General features: G+C 44.6%; 1 protein-coding gene across 1 annotated transcript in view; it reads left to right on the forward strand.

Moving 5' to 3' along the window:
• The window catches only part of LOC309564285 (microsomal triglyceride transfer protein-like), a 227,562-nt gene that overhangs the window by 62,864 nt on the left and 140,763 nt on the right, over positions 1–23,935 (forward strand). Inside the window, exon 6 of the mRNA XM_082268911.1 lies at positions 21,147–21,286. Within this exon, the coding sequence (XP_082125037.1) occupies positions 21,147–21,286 (140 nt within the window). The remainder of the gene's footprint in view (positions 1–21,146; positions 21,287–23,935) is intronic.

Genomic DNA, 23,935 nt, shown 5'->3' on the forward strand with positions numbered 1-23,935 from the left:
TTCGGCAGGAGACTAACACAGAAGGAGACCCCAAACGGGTTGACTTTGAAGTTAGTCCGTGGTTCCAGTCCCCCAATGTCTGCACCCACACAGTACCCCAAACAAGTTGTCCAGAACAGATCACTACTCACCAGCCAACCTCTGCCTCTCTCGTAGATCATTGCTGGGGAGAAGTGTGGACTGGTCCTTCTCCCTGGAGTCCATTTAGCCACTGGAGAGAAGACAGGGTGACTGGACTCACTGCATCATGCTGTTGGGGATCTGGGCCAACTACCCAGCATCCCTGGGGTAGCCAGGTTGAGACTGTAGTCTCAGATACTTTTTCTCGATGAAAATATGCCAGTGCTTGTACAACAAGGCTGACATCCTCCTGTCCCAATGCCAGACCTTTTTCTGGGGTTGTGTAAGTGGAAACCGAAGTCCCATCCACTACCACAGGAAATCCATCTTCTGTTAGCTGGGGGCAGAGGCCAGCAGCACTCTGCCCTGTTGCCAGCTCTTCTGTTGGATTGCGGTCAGAGAATACCGAAGTCCCATCCACTGATATCAGCTCAAGCTGCAGTTGTGAGGTGCAGATTGCATTCTCACCCTGGAGCTCCTGCGGAGTTGATTGTTGTGGACAGAGGCCAGTAGCGTTCTGCCCAGCTGCCAGCTGTTCCACTGTGCAGTAAGGTGAAACATCAGTGGCCTTGCACAAATCCTTCAGGGCCATCGACTGTTGTATGCAGGGGTCCACAGCACCATGCTCTAAAGTCAGCTCTTCTGCAGGAGTCTCACCGGGTTGTTCCTCCTCAATAGAAAAGTCTATTAAATCCTCAGTCTCTGGTGGTGTCTGGGGATCAAGATTCACCATCTTCTGTCTGTGGAATCCAGAAGACGTTACTGGTGCTGGGCAGAGGCTAGCAGAGCTCAGCCCTGTTGTCAGAACTTTACCTTTGGGAACAGCAATCTCCGGAGTTTCCACTGCCGACTCATAGACATGCTCCTGAACGTGTTCTAGCAGTTTCCTGTATGCCCTTTCCAGATGCTATTCTTTCCTAGAAGTGTTCTAGATCAGGTTCAAGCTCTGAGACCCCCTGAGAGATGGAGCATAGCCTCTCTGTATTCTCGCAGGTCCTCAAGGGTAGGTTCCCCTTCATCCCCAAACACAAACGCATCTGTAAGGCTCTCCCACAGCAATCCAGGGCCACCAAAGTCATATCCCTCTGGAGAGCATTCTGATGTCTCTCCTAAATATTTCTGCTCTGCGTGCCATTGCAGAGCCCGATACTGATTGTCCAGCTCTATCTCCTGCTGGACCAGCCTGTCCAAATCAGATACCAATTGCTCCTGGGGCCGCTCTCCCAGGAATGCCATCCGCAACTTCCGTTGATCACTGAGCTATTCCCCTGGGTTGGAAAGCACTTGCCTTGGTATATACCAGCTAGCTGGAGTGCTCCAATCCAGAGCCCCACTCAAATCTTCTGCCTGAGCTCCAGGTATTGATCCACAGATACTGTCCTGGGGTATACTGAAAGGGCGATCCGCAGCACCCCCTCGAACTCTGATGCCAGGTCCATATCTCCGTTGTACCGACCAAAGCCTGCTATCCCGCTCTTGGTTCCCGGTGGAGGTTTGGATGTCCCAGACTGCAGGAAGCATCCCACCACTTGCCACCAATGTGACGGAATCCAGACACCACGACTGGGTATCTCCGCCAGTAAACTGCATCCTAAGCTCTGAAACACGGGATCTGTGAATCTGGCTATAGTTACCCCAAGAACTAGACAGTACAAGTTTTGGAGTCAACCAGAATCAAAAATGTTTATTCAAACACAAAGCACAAGGAGATGAACACTTCTGGGACAACCCCTCCCCCTTAGTAAATCCACACAACATACACATCCCATAATAAGCTTACTCAAGGCAGACAGAAACAATATAACAATGGAATGCTGGTATTCATCAACAACAAACCCCCACCCCACTAGCAAGAGTCTGATTAGTGCAGAGCAGACCTGAATGAGGTTCTTGGTCACCCTGTGCCCCTAATAGACACAGGGTGACTTACACATAGGAAGGACTGGGGAAACTGGACAAGGAGTCTCCCAACCTCCCTAAAGCAATCTAGGTTCCACAAGCTCCCCAACCAAAGTGACTCACCATGTCTGCAGCCTCTGACATCTCCTCCTGTACCATGTTTGCAGCCTCTGACGTCTCCTCCTGTACCATGTCTGCAGCCTCTGACATCTCCTCCTGTACCATGTCCCTCTGACATCTCCTCCTGTACCATGTCTGCAGCCTTTGACATCTCCTCCTGTACCATGTCCCTCTGACATGTCCTCCTGTACCATGTCTGCAGCCTCTGACATCTCCTCCTGTACCATGTCTGCAGCCTCTGACATGTCCTCCTGTACCATGTCTGCAGCCTCTGACATGTCCTCCTGTACCATGTCTGCAGCCTCTGAGATGTCCTCCTGTACCATGTCTGCAGCCTCTGAGATGTCCTCCTGTACCATGTCTGCAGCCTCTGACATCTCCTCCTGTACCATGTCTGCAGCCTCTGACATCTCCTGTACCTTGTCCGCTGACTCTGACATCTCCTGTACCTTGTCCGCTGCCTCTGACCATCTCCTCCTGTACCGTGTCAGCAGCCTCTGACATCTCCTACTGTACCATGTCTGTAGCCTCTGACATCTCCTCCTGTACCATGTCTGCAGCCTCTGACATGTCCTCCTGTACCATGTCTGCAGCCTCTGACATGTCCTCCTGTACCATGTCTGCAGCCTCTGAGATGTCCTCCTGTACCATGTCTGCAGCCTCTGACATCTCCTCCTGTACCATGTCTGCAGCCTCTGACATCTCCTGTACCTTGTCCGCTGACTCTGACATCTCCTGTACCTTGTCCGTTGCCTCTGACCATCTCCTCCTGTACCGTGTCAGCAGCCTCTGACATCTCCTACTGTACCATGTCTGTAGCCTCTGACATCTCCTCCTGTACCATGTCTGCAGCCTCTGACATGTCCTCCTGTACCATGTCTGCAGCCTCTGAGATGTCCTCCTGTACCATGTCTGCAGCCTCTGACATCTCCTCCTGTACCATGTCTGCAGCCTCTTATATTTCCTGTACCTTGTCCGCTGACTCTGACATCTCCTGTACCTTATCCGCTGCCTCTGACCATCTCCTCCTGTACCATGTCTGCAGCCTCTGGCATCTCCTCCTGTACCATGTCTGCAGCCTCTGACATCTCCTTCTGTACCATGTCTGCAACCTCTGACATCTCCTCCTGTACCATGTCTGCAGCCTCTGACATCTCCTCCTGTACCATGTCCCTCTGACATCTCCTCCTGTACCATGTCTGCAGCCTCTGACATCTCCTCCTGTACCATGTCCGCTGCCTCTGACCATCTCCTCCTGTACCTTGTCCGCTGACTCTGACATCTCCTGTACCGTGTCTGCAGCCTCTGACATCCCCTCCTGTACCATGTCCGCACTTTTAACCAGCATTTGCTCTTATAAAGCCCTATATGCTTTCAGATCTGTCTTATCTATATATATATATAATTTACTCTTCAAATGTGCTTTAAATGCATGGTTTACCATTTTATGAACAAGAAAATAGTGACGTTATGCTGTTGGGCTGGTATAATAATGCTATGGGACTGCTATGAAATTATTTCCAGGGCTGGTTTATATTTCCAGTCTGGCACTGTAGTTAGGTCCTGAATTCTCTTTACTAAGAGAAATGTAGAGTGCCATTGCTGACCTGCTTTTAAAAATGCTAGTTGCATATTGTGTATATCCTTTGACTTCAAAGTGCAAAATTCATAGCCTATCAGCCCCTGTGACTCAGAAAGCAAGAAAGTCAGAGGGTCATCACACTAGCAACTAGCATTTTCAAAAGCAGGTCAGCAATGGCTCTCTACACTTCTCTTAAGAAAGGTTTAGTGTAAAGAGAATTCATTACCTTATGGCTACCTGGAGGTGTTCTGTACACTGAATGTGTACAGAACGTCCCCCCAGATAGGTCATTTCCTGCGTGTGTGATTGGCTCACCAATTTTCCCAGAAGTCTGCACTAAGATACGTATCAGATTTCAGGCATCCCCTGCAACACAAATGTCATTTTTGGGGAGATACTCCCTATAGGAACACGTCTAAAGGGATGCAGACCCAGCAGTTTTCCTCATTAGAGCCCTGCAGGTGCAGCAGCTGGTTGATAATTATGAAATCACTCCCATTAGACTTACTTTTGCGCATTGGGCACAGAGAAACACACAGGGATTTCGTCAGAATAACAAAAGGTAGGAATTTGCAACCGTTTGTTCAAATCCTTGCTCTGTAAATAAATCACCCAGAGGGGAATGGTTTTTTTTTCTCAACAAAAACGGAGTTCAGGCTGACTACTTTGGAAAGGGTTAAAAAAAAAAAGTCCTAGAAACGTCAATCATATGTAATCCCTTCAGTCCTCCTCTGCATTGATTTTTACATCTTACAGCAGCTTTGAGCGATGTCTCAGGTTCATAGCTGAGAGCTTTCACAGCAAAATAGACTCTCATTTTATTTTTTTTTGCAAGCCAAAAATCTATCTGAAAAGTTGCCTATTCATCACATAACTTTGTTCTTTTAGCTTTATAAGTCAGCATTTATTTTTACCACATGGGACATGGTTGGTGGTCTAGTTCCAGGGCTCCTATCACTGGCTCACCTTTGGAACTGTCTTTGGTGCAGTGGAAAGGGTCAGGGCAAGCTGACAGGTGAAGTCCAGTACTTGCGTCAGCTGTTTCATAATAGCTGCATTCTAGGCAGCCGTCCAACAGGCTTCTTTCCTGCTCTGCTTCCAGTCTCTGATTATCAGCTTTTTTATGGGAACATGTTCTGCTGATTATGAGATCTTAGAAATGACTTGAAATAAAAAGAGATGACTACCTCCTGAGCTGGTTTCATTCATGGGGAACATTTAAAGGAACAGAAGTAGACAAGAGTGATACAAAGCAAAAACGAGAAACATATTTTAAAGGAAACTTAAAGGGTAACCCCACTTTCTTGGGGGAAAAAAACCTCAAAAAAAAAAAAAAAAAAAGCATATACAATTGCGACACAAATCATAGTGTAATTGAATGTTATTAAAAATGACCTTTCCTTTTCAATCTGCAGCTGTTGTCATTTTCTGGAAATGCAATGCAATATGGCTACCTGGAGCTGTTCTGTACACAGAATGTATACTGACTACTAAGGATGATCGAACTTTTGAAAAGTTCGGTTCGGCCAGAACATGCGAACTTCCCGAAAGTTCGGCCCGGATTTCAGAACCCCATTGAAATCAATGGGACCCGAACTTCGGTAATCAAAAAACACAATTTTGAAGCCCTAAAACCCAATAAATGCCCCTAAAAAGTGCCTAGGGTTCTGGGTCATGCCCCATTAACTATTTTTTTTCAAATAATTTTTATTAGTTTTAAACAACATGTACAAGAAATGCAGTCAGCGTTACAGAGTATAACATGAGTGAAGTGACATAGACAACAAGTGATATATAAGAAAACATGGCAAAAGAGAAAAGGGAATGGCAAAATTGAAAACATGCAGTTATTTATCATTCCAATTGGTCCATGGTTCCCAGTGTTTGTCATGTATTTGTAAGGATTGGGATCTCATCGCCAGTGACTTTTCAAATTCAAAGGTGGTCCGCACTGAAGCCACGACTTCCAACAAATTCGGAGCTTCTGTGTTTTTCCATCTCCTAGTGATGGTGGCCCTAGCGGCCAGTAGTATATGTGACACCACCCATCTAGCCTTGTTGGGAATGAGATCAATGTCTAGCGTGAGGAGTGCCATAGTCGGGTTCGGTGAAATGTGTGTTTGCGCTACAGAGGAGATAAGGCCAAAGGTTTGGTTCCAGAAGCTGGATAGGTTTCTACATGTCCATAGGATATGGTACAGATTGCCTATTTGACCACATTCCCGCCAGCAGAGCGGGGAATGTGTTTTGTAGAATTGGGACAACCTATACGGAGTAAAGTACCAGCGAGATAGGATTTTCTGTGACAGCTCCCAGTGGTTGGTGCATTTCGACACTCCGTAGGAGTTCCGGAAGGCTCGCGGCCACTGTAGTGACGAGAAGGTCCTTTGGAGATCAGTTTCCCATTTAACCATGGGGTTAGTTTTAAGGAAGGAGGTTTTGGCATTAAACATATTGTAAAAAAAGGTGATGCCTTTGGTAGACCCGTTGGGATTAGTGAAGAACCGGTATACTGTATATGGGATGGTAATGGCAGGTGGTGGATTCTTGGTCAGGAACGAGGATATGCGATTGTAGTTATAGAGCTCCGTCTTTGGCAGTTGGTATTGTTGGGTGAGGGAAGGGAATGTTTTTAGTTGATTGTTTTTAAAGAGGTCATCAATCCAGTGTACATCCCTATCTCTCCACTTAGAGGTGGAAATACAGGGAATCAAGATATCTAGTAATCGTATGGGTAGTTTTGGTTTATAGTGGGCTTCTTTGACATCTGTGTGTTTACAAAGTTCTTTCCATGCAGCAAGGGATGTTTTAGTTGAGATTAGTAAGTTCGGCATATTTTGAGGCTTCCAGCTATCCGCTAGTAGTAGGAGGTAAAGGCGGTCCACTTTGCTGTATGAGGCTTCTATGTGAGACCAATGGATGTCAGGGTTCTCGGGGAACCACGAAGGCAGTTGTGTGAGTTGTGACGCTAAAAAGTAGTCGTGTAGTTGCACCATGCCTGTCCCCCCCACCCGTTTGTGTTTGGTAAGGTGGGTCCACGAGCACCTGGGCTGTTTCCCCTGCCAGATATAATGTTTAAGTACCCGATTGAGGGATTTGAGTATCGTTGGTGGGATAGGGACAGGGAGGGTGCGGAATATATAAAGGATTTTGGGAAGGGTCATCATTTTGAAAGCCGCCAATTTCCCTAGCCAAGAGAGATCTTGGTAGGGTTTTTTGGCCAGGTCGGTTTGGATGTCCGTCAGTAGGGGTTTGTAGTTAGCTTCTGCCAATGATGCAATTGAAGGGGTCAGCTTCAGGCCCAGGTAGGATATGTCCCGGTCAGTCCATATATACGGGAAATGTGATTCCATGTGTTGTCTAGCGTGCGGTTGCACCCCCAGATTAAGAATGAGTGATTTGGTAAAATTCACCTTGTAGTACGAAATGGAGGAGAAGTCTGCAAGCAGTTGGTGTAGGAAGGGCATGGACACTGTGGGATTAGTAACGGATAAGATGACATCGTCCGCGAAAAGGGTTATCTTGTGGGGGACTCCTTTAATACGAAATCCCGAAATGTGGGGATGGGATCTGATCCATTCTGCTAATGGTTCCATTATCAAATTAAATATGCTTGGAGATAGCGGGCAGCTTTGGCGTGTGCCGTTGGTGATGGAGAATGGTTTGGAAATCATACCCGAAACAAAGACTTCGGCGGATGGGTTAGAGTACAGAGCCGTAATGGCTGATAGTATCAGGCCTGAGAATCCAAACTTCTCCAGCACCAAGTGCATATATCTCCAATAGACCCTATCAAACGCCTTTTCGGCATCAATGGATAGGAGGAAGGAAGGTGTTTTCGTCAGTTCTGCATAGTGTATTAAGTTAATAACTTGACGTGTGGCATCTGCCGCCTGTCTATTGGTCATGAAGCCTAATTGGTCGGGATTTATTAAGGAGGGAAGGATTGTGGAGAGGCGAATTGCAATAATTTTGGCGTAAATCTTTACATCTGAATTTAGCAGGGATATCGGGCGGAAATTCGCTGGGGTGTCCGGGGATTTGCCTGGTTTAGGTAGGGCCACTATGTGTGCTTTAAGCATTTCCGGGGGGAAGGAGCCTGCAAGGGAAATTGACTGGTATAGGCGAAGCATGAACGGGGATAGTGTGTCCTGGAATTGTTTGAAATATTCGTTTGTGAATCCATCTGGTCCAGGGGATTTGTCATTGGGAAGTTTACCAATAGCGTGGGAAATTTCTTCTAGGGAAACGGGTGAATTCAGTGTCAGAAGTTGCGCCTCAGTCAGCGAGGGGAGTTTTATCTCGGACAGGAAAGACAATATATCTGAGTCGGAAGGGGTGGTGCATGTGGGGTCCTCTTTCAGGTTATATAGTGCCCCGTGGTAGTCTGAGAAAGCGTCCGCTATGTCTTGGGGTTTTAATAATTTTTGTTTGGTAAACGGGTCGATGATGTGGGGTATTCTACTCTTGGCTTTCTGCGCTTTCAGGCGATTGGCCAAGAATTTCCCGGCTTTGTTGTGCTGTGAGTAAAACAGCAGTTTGAGGGACCTCATAGCTTTGTCATGATCTCGGATCAAAAGTAGGCATAAATCGTGACGAAGTCTGGTGAGGGTGGCAGATGTTGCGTCTGTAGGAGAGGCCTTATTGGAAGCTTCCAGTTTGTGGATTTCTGCCAATAAGGAGTCAATGGATTGTGACCTCTGATGTGTGGTGTAGCAACCAGGAATCCAATATAAAAAGATCAATACGGGAATAAGATCTGTGGCGGGTCGAGAAAAAGGTAAAATCCTTCTCTTCCGCATGGAAGCATCTCCAGGCGTTGAATAGCTCCTCCCGGCGCAGCAGACTACCCAAGCCAGCTGGACGTCTGCTACACCCCGAGGTGGTATCGACCCGCGGGTCTGGAGGTAAGTTAAAGTCCCCGCATAAGAGGAGGTGACCTTCCCTTAAAGCCAGAGCCTTTTTGAGGAGCTTGCGTATAAAGAGCATCGGTTCAGAGTTAGGTGCATACAAACATACCAATGTCAAGGGTACATTATCAATAATACATATCAGGATTATATATCTACCCTCTGGATTGAGATGGGACGACTTGAGGGTAAACACCACTGAGTCTCTGACTGCCACCAGGATATCGTTTGTCAGGGAACTAGCCGCATGAATACGCACGCACGTATTGCAAACGCACGTCCGCTAGGGCGAAGACGTGTGCGTGCTGGCCCACAAAGTGGACGTCCAATCCCAGCACCCTCCGGCCTTTAAAAGGATATCTGTGGCACATGAACATTGCTGACTGGTCTTCAGCTTCCTGTTTCCTGCTTCCTGTGTTTGCTGCTGCTTCTGATCACCTGTTGACAACCCGGCTTGTTCTTGGATTCCTCTTGTCTCGCTCCCAGCTCTGACCTCGGATTGTTCACGGATCTTCTCTTGTCATCTGCCCTGTGTATGACCCCGGCTTGCCTAACCACGACTCTGCTATCTGATCTGCTGACCTCTGGCTAACTGACCTCTGCTTCTGTCCCTGACTACGCCTTTGGCTGTGCCTTGTCTGCTGTGATCTGCCTTGGTGCCCACCTGCTGTACCCAGCCTGCAGAACCTGCTTCCAGTACTTACCTGTTGATCCTGCCAGCTGCACTCTCCATTACAAACTACTTCCAGCCGTGTGCAGTCTGCAACTTCCACAGCACTCCTGGGTCCTAGTGCTCACCTCCTCTGGTGTTCACCTGCAGAGAGATATTCCTACCATCAACCCTCATCTGGGGCACAGCTGGCAATCCCTGCTACTTTGGGCTTCGTGCTTCCTGTTACCACCTTCAGGGACACCAAGCACTCAGCCGCAAGGAGAGCCCTCTCAGCATTTCGGCTTCAGGACCAGGTACGTGACACCGTTCTTCTTAACAGGAGCAGAAGCAAGGAAGATGTGAGGAAAGTTCCGGTGCTGACAGTAGGGAGATGCGTCCGCCTGAAAGTGCGTTTCCTGAGCTACTAAAATGTCAGCTTTCTGGGTAATGGCTTCCTTCCATAGAGTTCTCCTTTTGGCCGGGTGGTTGAGTCCATTGGAGTTAATGGATAAAATCTTCAATCCCATGGGAGAAGGGTCAAAGGATATGTGATCAGCAGGCGGTATTCGTTAAGATCGGAGATTTGATCTGTGAACAGGTGGTAGTTCAAGATGGGAAGCGATGAGGTCCGGGTCTGGCAAAGAGGGTGCGCAAGATAGGAGAATCGTTCCTGGGTGAAGTACACTGAGAAGTGGAAACACGGGTGCAATATGTTGTCACAAGAGTCAGTGAAATCGAGAGATGAACGCTGCATGTTAATCGAAACAGGCTCCAACGAGAGCAACCAAAGGGCCCACAGGTGGACGTAAAAAGTAGAATTCCTGAAAAGGGATTCGAGCAGGATAACCTGCAACATGTAACAGGGTAAGGTACGGTGGTGTGTACCAGTGCATCGGACCAGGGAAGGTCGTTGAGTAGGAGAAAGTCATGGTGATGCCTTCAGGTTTTGTTACGGTGGTCCGTAGGGGGTCTAGACCAACCCAGCGAGGTGTTCGCTTTTTGAGGTGGCGCGGTCACAGGGCGTTGAGGAGGAATGATATCCCAGGTACGCAGGAGCTCTAGTCCGGCTTCCAAGGTGTGCACGGTTTTAGTAGTACCCTCTTTGGTGATAAGCAGGCTTGCCGGATATTTCCACTTATAAAGGATGTCACGATTGCGCAAGTCCTTGGTGACGGTCAGTAGGTTATTTCAGCGTTGCATTGTGAAGCGTGAGAAGTCAGGGAAAACTTGGAAGTTCTTCGCTTGTTTGGGCAGTTGGTCTTTTTGTTTAAATGCATGAAGAATGCCTTCTTTTGCTTGGTAATAGTGCATTTTAAGCAGCACATCTCTTGGAACATCTGCAGGCAGATGGGGAGGTTTGGGGATGCGGTGTATACGGTCAATAGTAACATCCGTAGGAGTAAAGCCAGGTACAGCAGCCAGAAACAGGTCTTTTGCGAAGTGCGGGAGTTGATTCAAGGAAACTGTTTCTGGGATGCCGCGAATTTTCAGGTTACTTCGGCGTGACCGGTCCTCAAGGTCTGCCAGTTTGGACTTAATCCAGGAAATATCATCAGCCTGAGATGAATGTGCATCCACCATTGAGTTAAACGATGTGGCGAAATCTGTCATCTGTTCTTCCACCTGATCAACCCTAGATTCCACCACGTGTATGTTCCTCCTTCAATCTCTCAATCCTGCGACTAAGTCAGCCTGTAGTGAAGATCGCAGCAGCATCACTATGCCTTTCAAAGCTGTGTCCGTTATAGGCTGTCCTGTGGTAGGAAATGCTGCTATAGGATCTGGGATCTGAGTGTCCATTGCAGGCATGTCTTCTGCCCATCCCCCGCCATGTGCATTATCCCCTGCTAGAGGTGAGGTGGATCGTCTCTGCTTGCTTTTAGCAGGACTATGTGTGGACGGGGTGGACTGACCTGAGTGGTGGTCGGGATCGTCATCCGCATTGTGCTGGGAGTCCCTGAGAAGAGCTGCTGCTGCCAGGGCGCTGGCTGCATCCCTGTGAAGAGAGGAGCGGGCGCCATATTGGCTGGTCCGACCCGCCGCCGGAGGGAAGAACATGGTAAGTTTTTTGAGCTTAGGGGAATCGCGCTGCCTCCGGGACATTGCCGCTGTATTCACGGGTACACCGCCGATCCGTCTGTGCTTTTTGCTGGTGTTAGGCAGCTCCGTAGATGTGTTTTCCCTGGTCCTGTGCAGGAGCTCTCAGATCATGCGGCCATACACGTCCGCGGTGCCCCATTAACTATTAATCACACAAAAAAGTTCTTAAAAATTGTCATTTTTGATAAAAAAGCCAATTATTGAAAAAATTCAAAAAAAAAAGAGAGATTTTTTGATTTTGACTTTGGATTTAGTTTCTGGGGGGTCTAAAAAGTGTACATGTGAAGTTTCAGCTCTGTAGCATGTCCAGAACCATGAAAAAAAAAAAGATACTTTTTCAGTAGAACAGGGATGTGGGACCCTCCTTTTACACCTATATGATCTTTTTTTTCTGGTTCTGGACATGCTACAGAGCTGAAACTTCACAGGTACACCTTTTAGACCCCCCAGACACAAAATCACACAAAAAAGTTCTTAAAAATTGTCATTTTTGATAAAAAAAGCCAATTATTGAAAAAATTAAAAAAAAAAAAGAGATTTTTGGATTTTTACTTTGGATTTCGTATCTGGGGGGTCTAAAAAGTGTACATGTGAAGTTTCAGCTCTGTAGCATGTTCAGAACCATTAAAAAAAAGATTGTTTGTATTAGAACACTTTCAGCACAGGAGTATGGCTTCTCGGTTTTCACACCTTGCCGGTTTAATAGCAGGCATTTTTTTGGGTTCTTTGCAGTCAGGAAAAACATCTGAACTTGTGTATAGTGGTACTGTGCACAAGTTCTGATGATTTGCCTGCCTCCAAAAACCCCCCAAAAATGCCAGCAAAAACACACCTGGGCATTTTTTTTGACGCTAGCGTTTTTTTTGGCATTTTTTGGGTTCTTTTGAGGCAGGCAAAACATCTGAACTTGTGTATAGTGGTGTATATACACACATACTTATATGTATATACACACCTAGCCATATATAGGTGTGATAGTAGCAGAAATATATGCTTGCGCTAATGAAATCATTTACACTAATATATTTCTGCTACTATCACACCTATATATGGCTAGGTGTCTATATACATATAAGTATGTGTGTATATATACCACTATACACAAGTTCAGATGTTTTGCCTGCCTCAAAAGAACCCAAACAAATGCCAAAAAAAACGCTAGCGTCAAAAAAAAAATGCCCAGGTGTGTTTTTGCTGGCATTTTTTGGGGGTTTTTGGAGGCAGGCAAAACATCTGAACTTGTGCACAGTACCACTATACACAAGTTCAGATGTTTTTCCTGACTGCAAACAACCCAAAAAAATGCCTGCTATTAAATCGGCAAGGTGTGAAAAACGAGAAGCCATACTCCTGTGCTGAAAGTGTTCTAATACAAACAATCTTTTTTTTTTTTGGTTCTGGACATGCTACAGAGCTGAAACTTCACATGTACACTTTTTAGACCCCCCAGATACGAAATCCAAAGTATAAATAAAAAAATCTCTTTTTTTTTTTTTTTTTTCAATAATTGTCTTTTTTTATCAAAAATGACAATTTTTAAGAACTTTTTTTGTGTGATTTTGTGTTGTGTCTGGGGGGTCTAAAAGGTGTACCTGTGAAGTTTAAGCTCTGTAGCATGTCCAGAACCATAAAAAAAAAGGATTGTTTGTATTAGAACACTTTCAGCACAGGAGTATGGCTTCTCGGTTTTCACACCTTGCCGGTTTAATAACAGGCATTTTTTTGGGTTCTTTGCAGTCAGGAAAAACATCTGAACTTGTGTATAGTGGTACAGTGCACAAGTTCAGATGTTTTGCCTGCCTCCAAAAACCCCCAAAAAATGCCAGCAAAAACACACCTGGGCATTTTTTTTTTTTTGACGCTAGCGTTTTTTTTGGCATTTTTTTGGGTTCTTTTGAGGCAGGCAAAACATCTGAACTTGTGTATAGTGGTATATATACACACATACTTATATGTATATAGACACCTAGCCATATATAGGTGTGATAGTAGCAGAAATATATTACTGTAAATGATTTCATTAGCGCAAGCATATATTTCTGCTACTATCACACCTATATATGTCTAGGGGTATATATACAGACATATATGTGTATATATACCCCCTATACACATGTTCAGATGTCATGTCTGACATCAAACGTCCTCAAAAAAGCACTGGCAGTGGCAACCCCTGCAGCATAAAAAATGCTTGGTTGGTGAGAAGCCATATGCCTGTGCCGAAGCAACTATAGCGGTCACCCTGCTATGGAAGGGTTTTGTCACCCTTCCATAGCAGTCACTGTCAGTTCACCCTACACTACACTACGGTCCCCTTACACTTAACATTTTCCCTACAGAAACTAAATTTTTGAAGCTAACTAAAGTGTAAAAGGAGCACTCTAACTACACTAGATATCCCTTTCCTCACACTAAAAATAGCTAAATGACACTTTGTAACACATTAGAGCAGAACAGCATTCCACTCTCTTTCATGTTCCGTATAAGAATGCTAGGAATTTGGCGGGGGCTATCTTATATACTGGGGGACGTATTCACTAATGATTGGACTATGGACCCCCTAGTCACTCCAATCACATTCCTAGCATTCTCCTGCCCCCTCAATTGGCTTTTACTGATGGTTCTGGTCCAATCACGGGCTTTTAAAGCCCATTTCCTGTCCCATTGCATTTTGGTCGGTTCTGGTTGCCGAATTCCGAACTTTTTGGGCAAAAAGTTCTAAATTCGGCCGAACCTCGAACACCCAATGTTCGGGCCGAACCGATGGTCGACCCGAACCGTTCGATCATCCCTACTGACTACCCCCCAGAAACACACCGGATCCCCCTCAGCTCAACTCAGCACTCTCTGGATTCTTAGGCGACACCCCGAGACATCCACCTTCCTCATACAGGAGGAGAGACAGCCGCACTCTCCTTCCTGGGACTCTGCTCCCGCCAAAGACACTGTGCCACGCACTTCCCCCAAACTTATACCCACTTCCAGAATCCCTTGCAGCATAATCTGCCTTCTGGGGTAGTTACAAGCTGGGATGTGTCCCCTGATTGGGCTTCCCACAATGCCCTATGAGAAGCCTCTCACAGGAGCCAGTGGGGATACTTCTCCCCTCAGCAGGCAAATCTGGAAGCCCTGACACCCTGACTAGGTAAATCACATCCCTGATTTTAGGCAGACAAGGCCCACTATAGTTTTACCTAGCACCTATTTGTAGGGTGCTACACCCACCCAACACCAAAACGAGTCAGGTCCCTCTGTCTCTGAGGCAGCCGCCTCCTATCAAAAACTCCCAAAAAAATCAGGAGTATCCCACAAACCTGGAAAGGGGGAGAAGGGAAAAACGAATTTACAGAATAAATCAGCGTGAAAAAATATATCTTTACATTTGGATGAAATCTCACACAGCCATTTGTAATCCACAACAGACCCCGACCCGATGGTCTAAGAAGGTCCAACAATGCAACACTTGACTTTCTTTTCCAAAAGACCCTGGCCCAATGGCCCAAGGCGTCTATTTCCCTTTAGCATATGCAACTTGAATTCAGCACTCTATTATTGTATGAACAAAAGATTTTCTTGGTCAGTTGTGGTAGCCGGCCGGCAACACAAATTTTCTTGTTAAGTCTCTCCTTTCTCCTCTAGCTACTGTTGAATACTGATAAATGTGTTTTCTCTCAGATATAGTACTCCGGATGAGGTATTTGAACATAGTCCCCATTTTAATTTTTGACCCGGATGGACCAGGCTTGTCTGGAGCCATCTGGGCGACGGACCTCCACCCTATCTATGTAGATGGAGTGTCCATAATACCACTGAACCTTGAGCTTTTTCAATTTCTCCTTCAATCCTTCCTCCGGAGAATCTGGGTACCGCTTAGGGACAAAGAGATTGTCCCAGATAAGTTCATCACATCACCAGTCTCTGTATTTTTCCACTAATAGCATGACCTCCCTTGGAGCATATGGGTAGTCATAGCCATACTCCAAGGCAACTTTCTTTTGCATACACCTCTGCATTCTTGACAGTCTGGGGAGGGTTTCCCGGTTACCTTTCCCTGGTGAAGAAAATGGGGTATGCACTCTTTGGATCATCTCCTCATAGGCAGCGTTCTGATCCCTGGCCCAAGCAATATTTCCCGGTGGGGGGAGGTCTGGGACCCTAGTAACATAGGCCTCACAGAACCCCAATTGCTGAGCCAGTTCTCCCCTCTCAATAGGCTCCTTGGCTTCCTGGTCTAGGGGTGCAACAACTTCGGGACCTGGGGAACCACTCCAATCCCCACTCCCATTCAGTCTCCTCAATGGATCCCCAGTCATCCATACCTTCTTCCACAGAACCATGCTTCAGATAGGAGGATGGGGAGTCCACTCGAACAGGGCAATTATCACCCTCACTGCTGACGGTGGAGGAAGACACCTGGGCAACTTCTGTCTGGACAGACTGGGAAATACTTATAGGGGCGGACTCCATGATGGCCCTGACCGACCGTGCTTCGGACCAGGCCCCTACTGTTTGAGTGGCCTTGGATCCTCTCCCTAGGGGCCTCTGTGACCAAACCCCCTCCCGCAGACTGGAAGCCCACCAACTGCAGGCAGGGCCTCCATCTGCATCATCAGCCTGAAGATGCCTCTACCTGCTCCGCAGAGGAACTTCGATTCGCTCCCCATCACTGTGTCACGCACTTCCCCCCAACTTATATCCACTCCCAGAATCCCTTGCAGCATAATCTGCTTTCTGGGATAGTTACAAGCTGGGATGTGTCCCTTAATTGGGCTTCCCACACTGCCCTATGAGAAGCCTCTCTCAGGAGCCAGTGGGGATACTTCTCCCCTTAGCAGGAACATCTGGAAGCCCTGACACCCTAACTAGTTAAATCACAGCCCTGCTGTTAGGCAGACAAGGCCCACTATAGTTTTACCTAGCACCTATTTGTAGGTGTAAGATTCTGGTACCTTCGGTACCCTTATAGGTCATTTCCTTCTTCATATTGCGTCCCACCTTTTCAGCTAGGTGGAACGCATATACCTTTAAGCCGCATGACGTCATCACTAAGCGCCGCTTCGAGCGGCTATTTCAATCGCCGGCTTCTCTCTCACAAATTGTTCGTTCAAACCGCATGGTATACAGCCTTGTCTTACGCTGCCGGAGCCTCCAGCTATTGCCATACCTGGATAGACCGGAACCTCGCTATTGATCCCGTATCTCGCTACCCGATCATTCACTCATTACCGGACCCTTCAGCTTACTAATCTAACTAGTGATAAGTACCCCACAGGGGATTCCTTCCTATCAAACTGTTACATAGATTGCTAGCTCTTGAGTCTACTACCATCTATATCCTTGCACTAAGTTAGCCTCTCTTGTACACTCCATCTGCTGTCCCCTACCACCTGTTATTGCACATGATTGCTAACCTATCTACCATCATCTACTACTCTCCTGAACATTACTATTAAGTACTCATCATTGCTATCACAACTCACGCCTGTCCTTTCAGCACATCACCTCTATACTATCATATACAACCTATCACTCCAGGAACATCTTATTGAGTGTTTGTATATTGTATGCTGAAGCAGGCTGGCCACAATGATGAGTCTGGAGAGTTGGACATGGTGATTCAACACATCTCTACACGACTACTGAGTGGAGCTGCAAATCTCCACTCTCTAAACAAACGCTAGAGCGTTACAGTAGGGTGCTACACCATGTTTGTTTTATTTTTTATTAGGGACTAAGAATATATGGTATGAAGCATGAAGTTGCTGAATTTGCCTTGTTTGCACCACCTGGACTGACAAAAGTCCATTTTTAAAATTGACCTTTGTCAAAAGATGCTGTACTAAGTGGTGTCGAATGAACCAGGTGGAAAACTGTTGACTGAGGAATGCCTACATCCAATGGGGATTCAGGTACCCTTTGAGTATTCTGACAGCTGGCACAGTTGGCTGTCAGAATACAACATCCTGCAGTGGAAAAATCATACCTAGTTACATAGTTAGTCTGGTTGAAAAAAGACACAAGTCCATCTAGTTCAACTAATAAAAGGAAAAAAAAACTATACAATCCCATATACACAATCCTATACTTACAGTTGATCCAGAGGAAAGCAAAAAAAAAAAAAAAACCCCAGCAAAACATGATCCAATTTGCTCAAGCAGGGGAAAAAAATCCTTCCTGATCCCCCAAGAGGCAATTGGATATTCCCTGGATCAACTTTACCTATAAATGTTAGTATCCGGTTATATTATGTACATTTAGGAAATAATCCAGGTCTTTTTTAAGGTAATCTATTGAGCTGGCCAGAACCAGCTCTCGAGGGGCTCTATTCCACATTTTCACAGCTCTTACCATGAAAAAAACCTTTCCGTATTTGGAGATTAAATCTCTTTTCCTCTAGATGTAAAGAGTGCTGCTTGTCCTCTGTGATGACCTTAAAGTGAATAACTCAACACCAAGTTCACTATACAGACCCCTTATGTATTTGTACATGGTGATCATATTCCCCCTTTAATCTCCTCTTCTCAAGAGAGAATAAATTCTGTCCCTCTAATCTTTTCTCATAGCTGAGCTCCTCCATGCCTCTTATCAGCTTGCTTACCCTTCTCTGCGCTTTCCCCAGTTCCTGATATCCTTTTTGTGAACTGGTGCCCAAATCTGCATATTCCAGATGAGGTCTTACTAATGATTTGCACAGGGGTAAAATTATATCTCCCTCTCTCTCTCTCTAGTCCATACCTCTCTTAATACAAGAAAGGACTTTGCTTGCTTTGGAAACCACAGCTTGGGAATTGCATGCAATTATTAAGCTTAGGATCAGAACACCCAAATCCTTCTCCACCATTGATTCCCCCAGTTGTACTGCCCTAGTTTGTATTACATATAAATATTCTTCGCCCCAAAGTGCATAACTTTACATTTATCAACATTAAACCTAATTTGCCACACAGTTGCCCAAATAAACAATGTATTAAGGTCAGCTTGTAAGTTGGAGGCATCCTTTAAGGGTGTTATTCCAATGCATAGCTTGGTGTCATCTGCAAAGACTGAAATGCTACTTTTATTCACAGACACTATATCATTTCTAAATATATTAAAAAGTAAGGGTCCCAACACTGAACCTTGGGGTACACCACTGATAACCTTAGACCATTCAGAGTAGGAATAGTTACCACTACTCTATGAATTTGTTCTTTTAGCCAGTTTTCTATCTATTTAAAAACTGATCTTTCCAAGCCAATAGACTTTACCTTACACATTAGCCGTGTGTGGGGAACTGTGTCAAACGCTTTTGCGTCCAAGGTTTTACTTACCTCCTCATAAAAAGAAATCAGGTTTGTTTGACAACTTCTGTCTTTCATGAATCCATGCTATCTGTTGCTTAAAATATTTTTTTCCAGCAAGAATTCATCTATGTGGTCTTTTATTAAACTCTCCAGTATCTTCCCAACTATAGAAGTTAAACTAACAGGTCTATAGTTATTTGGTAAAGACTTTGATCCCTTTTTAAATATAGGCATCACATTGGCCCTAAGCCAATCCAGTGGTACTATTCCAGTCATTAAAGAGCCCCTAAAAATTAGAAACATCTGTGCTGTTAGTATGGATGAAGGGGTCTGTTGGATTTCTTTCTTTCTTTCAGCCTGCAGCCTGAACAAGGGATTCTATATGTGTATGACCAACTTAAGTATTTACTTTTATTGATCCCGTCTTTGGCTTATTGCTACCAGTGTTAGAACTGTAAATCTGACAATGACAAAGTTATAACTTTCTGTTATTTTTAAATGCAGCCAAGTTTTCAAATGCACTTTGAAAATGGTACACCCACGTATTCAGAGTGAGATCTAAACAGTCCTTGGAAAAACACTATAAGTGTTTGAATGCCATGTAAAAAGTATTTTAAACTACAGAAATCGTGTTTTTAGTAATCTTGGCTCCTGGAAAATTAGTTCTTGAGAATTCACTGGGAACAGACTCATGGATAGCTTTTGGGACCTTGACTTTGGTTTGGCAGGGATCCTGGCTATGAGATAGTGGGATAGGTCTAAAACGTCAATGAGTCCGATAGTTATCAGATTTTAGGTTCCAGCTGTTTAATGCTTATACCAAAATAGCCCAATATAAGCTAAATCTGCATTCACCTTTTATTGTGTGAAGAACGTTCTCTGTTTGGGGGTGCCTTGATTTTAATAGAGGACATCTAGATTTTAAAATAAGAGTTTTGTTTCTTTACAAATAGGAATATACATAAATTCCAATTACAAATAGGAACAGACAAAAATTCTGATTAAAAAAGGAGAGGAAGGAGGGGTGGGGGGGGGGTAAGGTGAGGTGGTAGATGGGGTCTACCAGCCTCTATTTAATCTTGAAACACTTCAATCGGGTGGGCCCCAGTGCATCAAATCCATGCTTGCAAAATTATTTAGGATTTGTCCAATGGGACATGCAAAGCTCATCATTGTTCTTCGCCCAAGGTGTGTCCTCTAATCTCTGCAGATGGTAAAAGCAAACCAAAATCAATTGTTGTGCAGTATGACCAGAATGTGTTTACCTCCTGCCTACTGGTCAATGTGCTTACCATTTCAGGCCTTCATCCATTAATCAAGGTCACTGCTAGCAGACCCTTTGCTTGGTTGCATTTGCTTTAACACAAGCCTTAGGAAAGCTGCTTGTCCAGGAGGCAAATTAGATTTATATCAAAGTTGCATAAATATCAATTTTATTAGGTCATACGCGTTGGTAGACAGGATATGTTTCACCAAATCTAGAAGGGTGCTTTCAGATTCATTGAACAATTCATGGACAGTTTCTATTCCCTAACTAGTACTAGTGTACATTCTCATTTAAAATCTATCTAAGAAGACCAGAAAGTTTATTAAAGTGGGACTTTACTGGATCTGAGTGGTTTAATTCATTTTTAATATTCAAAGCAAACTCGCTTATCCAACCATGTCCCCATTCTTTATTTTGCAAAGGAATCAAGTTGAAAAACACCCCTAGCATTTATGGCCATGGCCATCTTGAGTAAGGGCAGATGATTCATGTAGCATTTACTTCCTAAAATCCATCTGCCCTTAGCTCAGGCAGGAGAGTGTGCTTAGCTAAGAAAATCCCTTCTCCCGTCCTGAAGACTCCTGGGATGTATGATGTAGGATATCATATGCCTAGACAACAAAGAAAATGGCCTCTGCCCCCACCTAGTACTGGCCTTCATAGCAAAGAACACATGGAAGGGCAACGCACATGAGACAAACAAAAATAAAAATTCCCAGTTCAATTTGCTAACCAGTTTGCTTACCAACCAAATTAACCTATCTAACAGTTTGCGTCAAAACAGGGGTTTAGTTAGCACACATTTGCAAATGCATGTGTAAGCTGCAGGGCCACTTCACCGCACCCTGTGTTACCTGCAGTCCTAACTCTAGTAAATTTATGAGAGTCTTCACAGTGGAAGCACATGCAAGCTAACGGATAGATAGGGGGGCAGGTGAGCATGGAGGTGGCCCATCCCTAATGGAAGCCCAGCCAATGGTATTAAAGCAAAGGCATCCAGTATGTTCACTCTTTGTTGTTAATGTATGCTGGTTAATTTGGTTGGTAAGCAAACTGGTTAGCAAATTGAACTGGGAATTTTTATTTTTGTTTGTCTCTTTGTTTGTCTCATCATATGCCTAGGCATGGAAACCAGGAAGTAATTGAAGATATATATAAAAAAAAAATTAAAACAAGTATATATGATATACTTTTTTCTCTTTGTTTTCTAAAGGTTTTTGGGGTGTCTTGGAACTCCTCCAGCAAAGGATATTTGTTACTTAATGGCACAACATTCCAGAAAGCTGTGTATAAGGAAAGTTATAATTTGTCTGCCAACTTGGGATCGCTCCTTGGAACTCATATCACTTCTAGGTAATGAATCACAATGTTTGTAGTATGTAAACTACTTATTTGCTAAAAAATTTGTAATTCTGTTCAGCCAGTCAGGAAGGTGACACCCCTTCCTCAGTTAGAAATACAAAGGCGTCACCTCGCTACCCGCAGACTGCTAACTAGACCATGAAGGAGCAGCAATACAATAAGTAATTAGCTCTTCTCACTCTGCTCTCTTCTCCTGTCAGCATGTGTCCCTTATACAAGTGCATGCAGGAGAACCTTATTGGCTCCTAGTGCCACCACTTCCTCTCCCAGTCTGAGTTCTGTTGTATTAGGGATGAGAGGTGGCTTATTTTAACCACTTCAATACTGGGCACTTTCACTCCCTTCCTGCCCAGGACAATTTTCAGCTTTCAGCGTTGTCACACTTCATATGACAATTGCGTGGTCATTCAACACTGTACCCAAACAAAAATGTTTATTATTTTTTTGAGACAGATAGTGCTTTCTTTTGGTGGTATTTAATCACCACTGAGTTTTTTATTTTTTGCTAAACAAATGAAAAAAGACCAAAAATGTTGAAGAAAAAGAACATTTTTCTTCGTTTCTGTTGTAAAAATGTGTAAATAAGTAATTTTTCTCCTTCACTGATGTGCACTGATGAGACTGCATTGATGGGCACTGATGAGACTGCACTGATGGGCACTGATGAGACTGCACTGATGGGCACTGAAGTGGTGGCACTGATGGGCACTAAGGAGGCACTAATATGCAGCACTGATGGGCGGCATTGATGTGCACTGATAGGCATCACTGGTGGACACTGTTAGATGGCATTGATGAGGAGGCACTGACAGGCATCACTGGTGGGCACTGATTGGCATCACTAGTGGGCATCACCGGTGGACACTGGCAGGGATCACTGGTGGGCATTGCTGATAGGGCTATACTGATAATTATTACACTGATTATCAGTGCAGATCCCCCTGTAAGGAAAGCCGCTTGTAGGCTCACCTCTACTCATGCGCTGTCAGCATGATTAGAGGAATGCTGATAACCGGAACTTCCTATTTACACTGTTATCAGCTGTGATTGGACACAGCTGATCACATGGTAAAGAGCCTACGTCATAGGCTCGTTACTGTAATCGGAGATGCAGTGTGTTCGCGAGCGAGGGTCCGGGTGAGCACCAGCGGCTTATTCTGAAGGACATCATATGACGTCTGGTCAGAACAATTAAACTACCGCACTGTCCTCGATTTGCTATAGGCTGGTTGGGAGATGGTTAAGAAAGATCCAGATTTTTGCAGCCGTATACTAATTACAGGTACTTTTAAGGTGAGGGTACAAAAACACTGAGGACCTATTCAGACTATTAGATGAGGGTAGTGTGCATGGGCCAGGAGGATGTATTTTTCTATAATATAACTAAACTAATACTATAAATAAAAACAAACACAAATTAATTTTTTGGCATAAATAAATGGCCGCGGCACTTTATTGGTTATAAATAAATTAAATAATTATTTATTCAAAATTCCATCAAATAATTTTCAATTCCAACAAAATTATAAAACATAAATCTGTATCGCTCAGTCCCAGAACTCGAGCGAAAATAAACATATTTAAAACCACCAAAGTCCCCCCTTAGATCCAAGGGTGACTCTACCACATAAAGTGCCAGCGACGGGTGGGGGGGAGGGGAGCTCGCCAGGCAGTCACTTCCTAACTGAGGGGGATTACCTCAGAGACCCCTTAATAAAGCCTTGGGTCAGAACCTTCTAGAGGGGCGCGCGCTGCTGTGCAGCCCGCCAAAACATGCTCAACATTTAAAGGGACAGTGTCTTATAAATTAAATAAATTCTGACACAAAATTTTTTTTTTTTTTTTTAAACATCCCCTGTCCCATGTGCGGGGCACCTATTACTTGTGCCCTCTTACCATGGGCCAGGAGGATGTATTTTTCTATAATATAACTAAACTAATACTATAAATAAAAACAAACACAAATTAATTTTTTGGCATAAATAAATGGCCGCGGCACTTTATTGGTTATAAATAAATTAAATAATTATTTATTCAAAATTCCATCAAATAATTTTCAATTCCAACAAAATTATAAAACATAAATCTGTATCGCTCAGTCCCAGAACTCGAGCGAAAATAAACATATTTAAAACCACCAAAGTCCCCCAAACGCCGGGACTAGTTGAAAACTTGTGCCGGCCCCCCCACCACCGCGGCCATTTCTATGCTATTTTGAAACCCTAAATTGAGTATATCTAGACCTATATCAGATAAATGGATTCCATCCGGCCTGTAAAGGCCAGGGAAACCACCTTCAAGGTCCACGTGTCGGAAAGCAAAACCACCAACCAATGGCATAAATTTTGCCATTGCATGATTTACTCTCCTCCTGGTCCTCTCCAAGGGCTTAAATTCCATTGAAGACGACCATTTCAAACGAGGAACAATTTCCGAAAACACCATTGTACAATTCGGAAAAATTAACTTGAAATTATATAGATCCTTTTTAATCTTGAATAATAAATCTAATGACTTCAAAACTCCCACATCATTCCCTCCCAAGTGGAATATCAATACGGATGGGGCTGGCCAAACTTCTTTTAATCTATAAATCAAGTCACACAAATTAACCCAACTCAGACCTCTCACTCCTTTCCA

This window comes from Pelophylax lessonae, assembly GCF_965119305.1.
Source record: "Pelophylax lessonae genome assembly, chromosome: 9".
Lineage (NCBI taxonomy): Eukaryota > Metazoa > Chordata > Amphibia > Anura > Ranidae > Pelophylax > Pelophylax lessonae.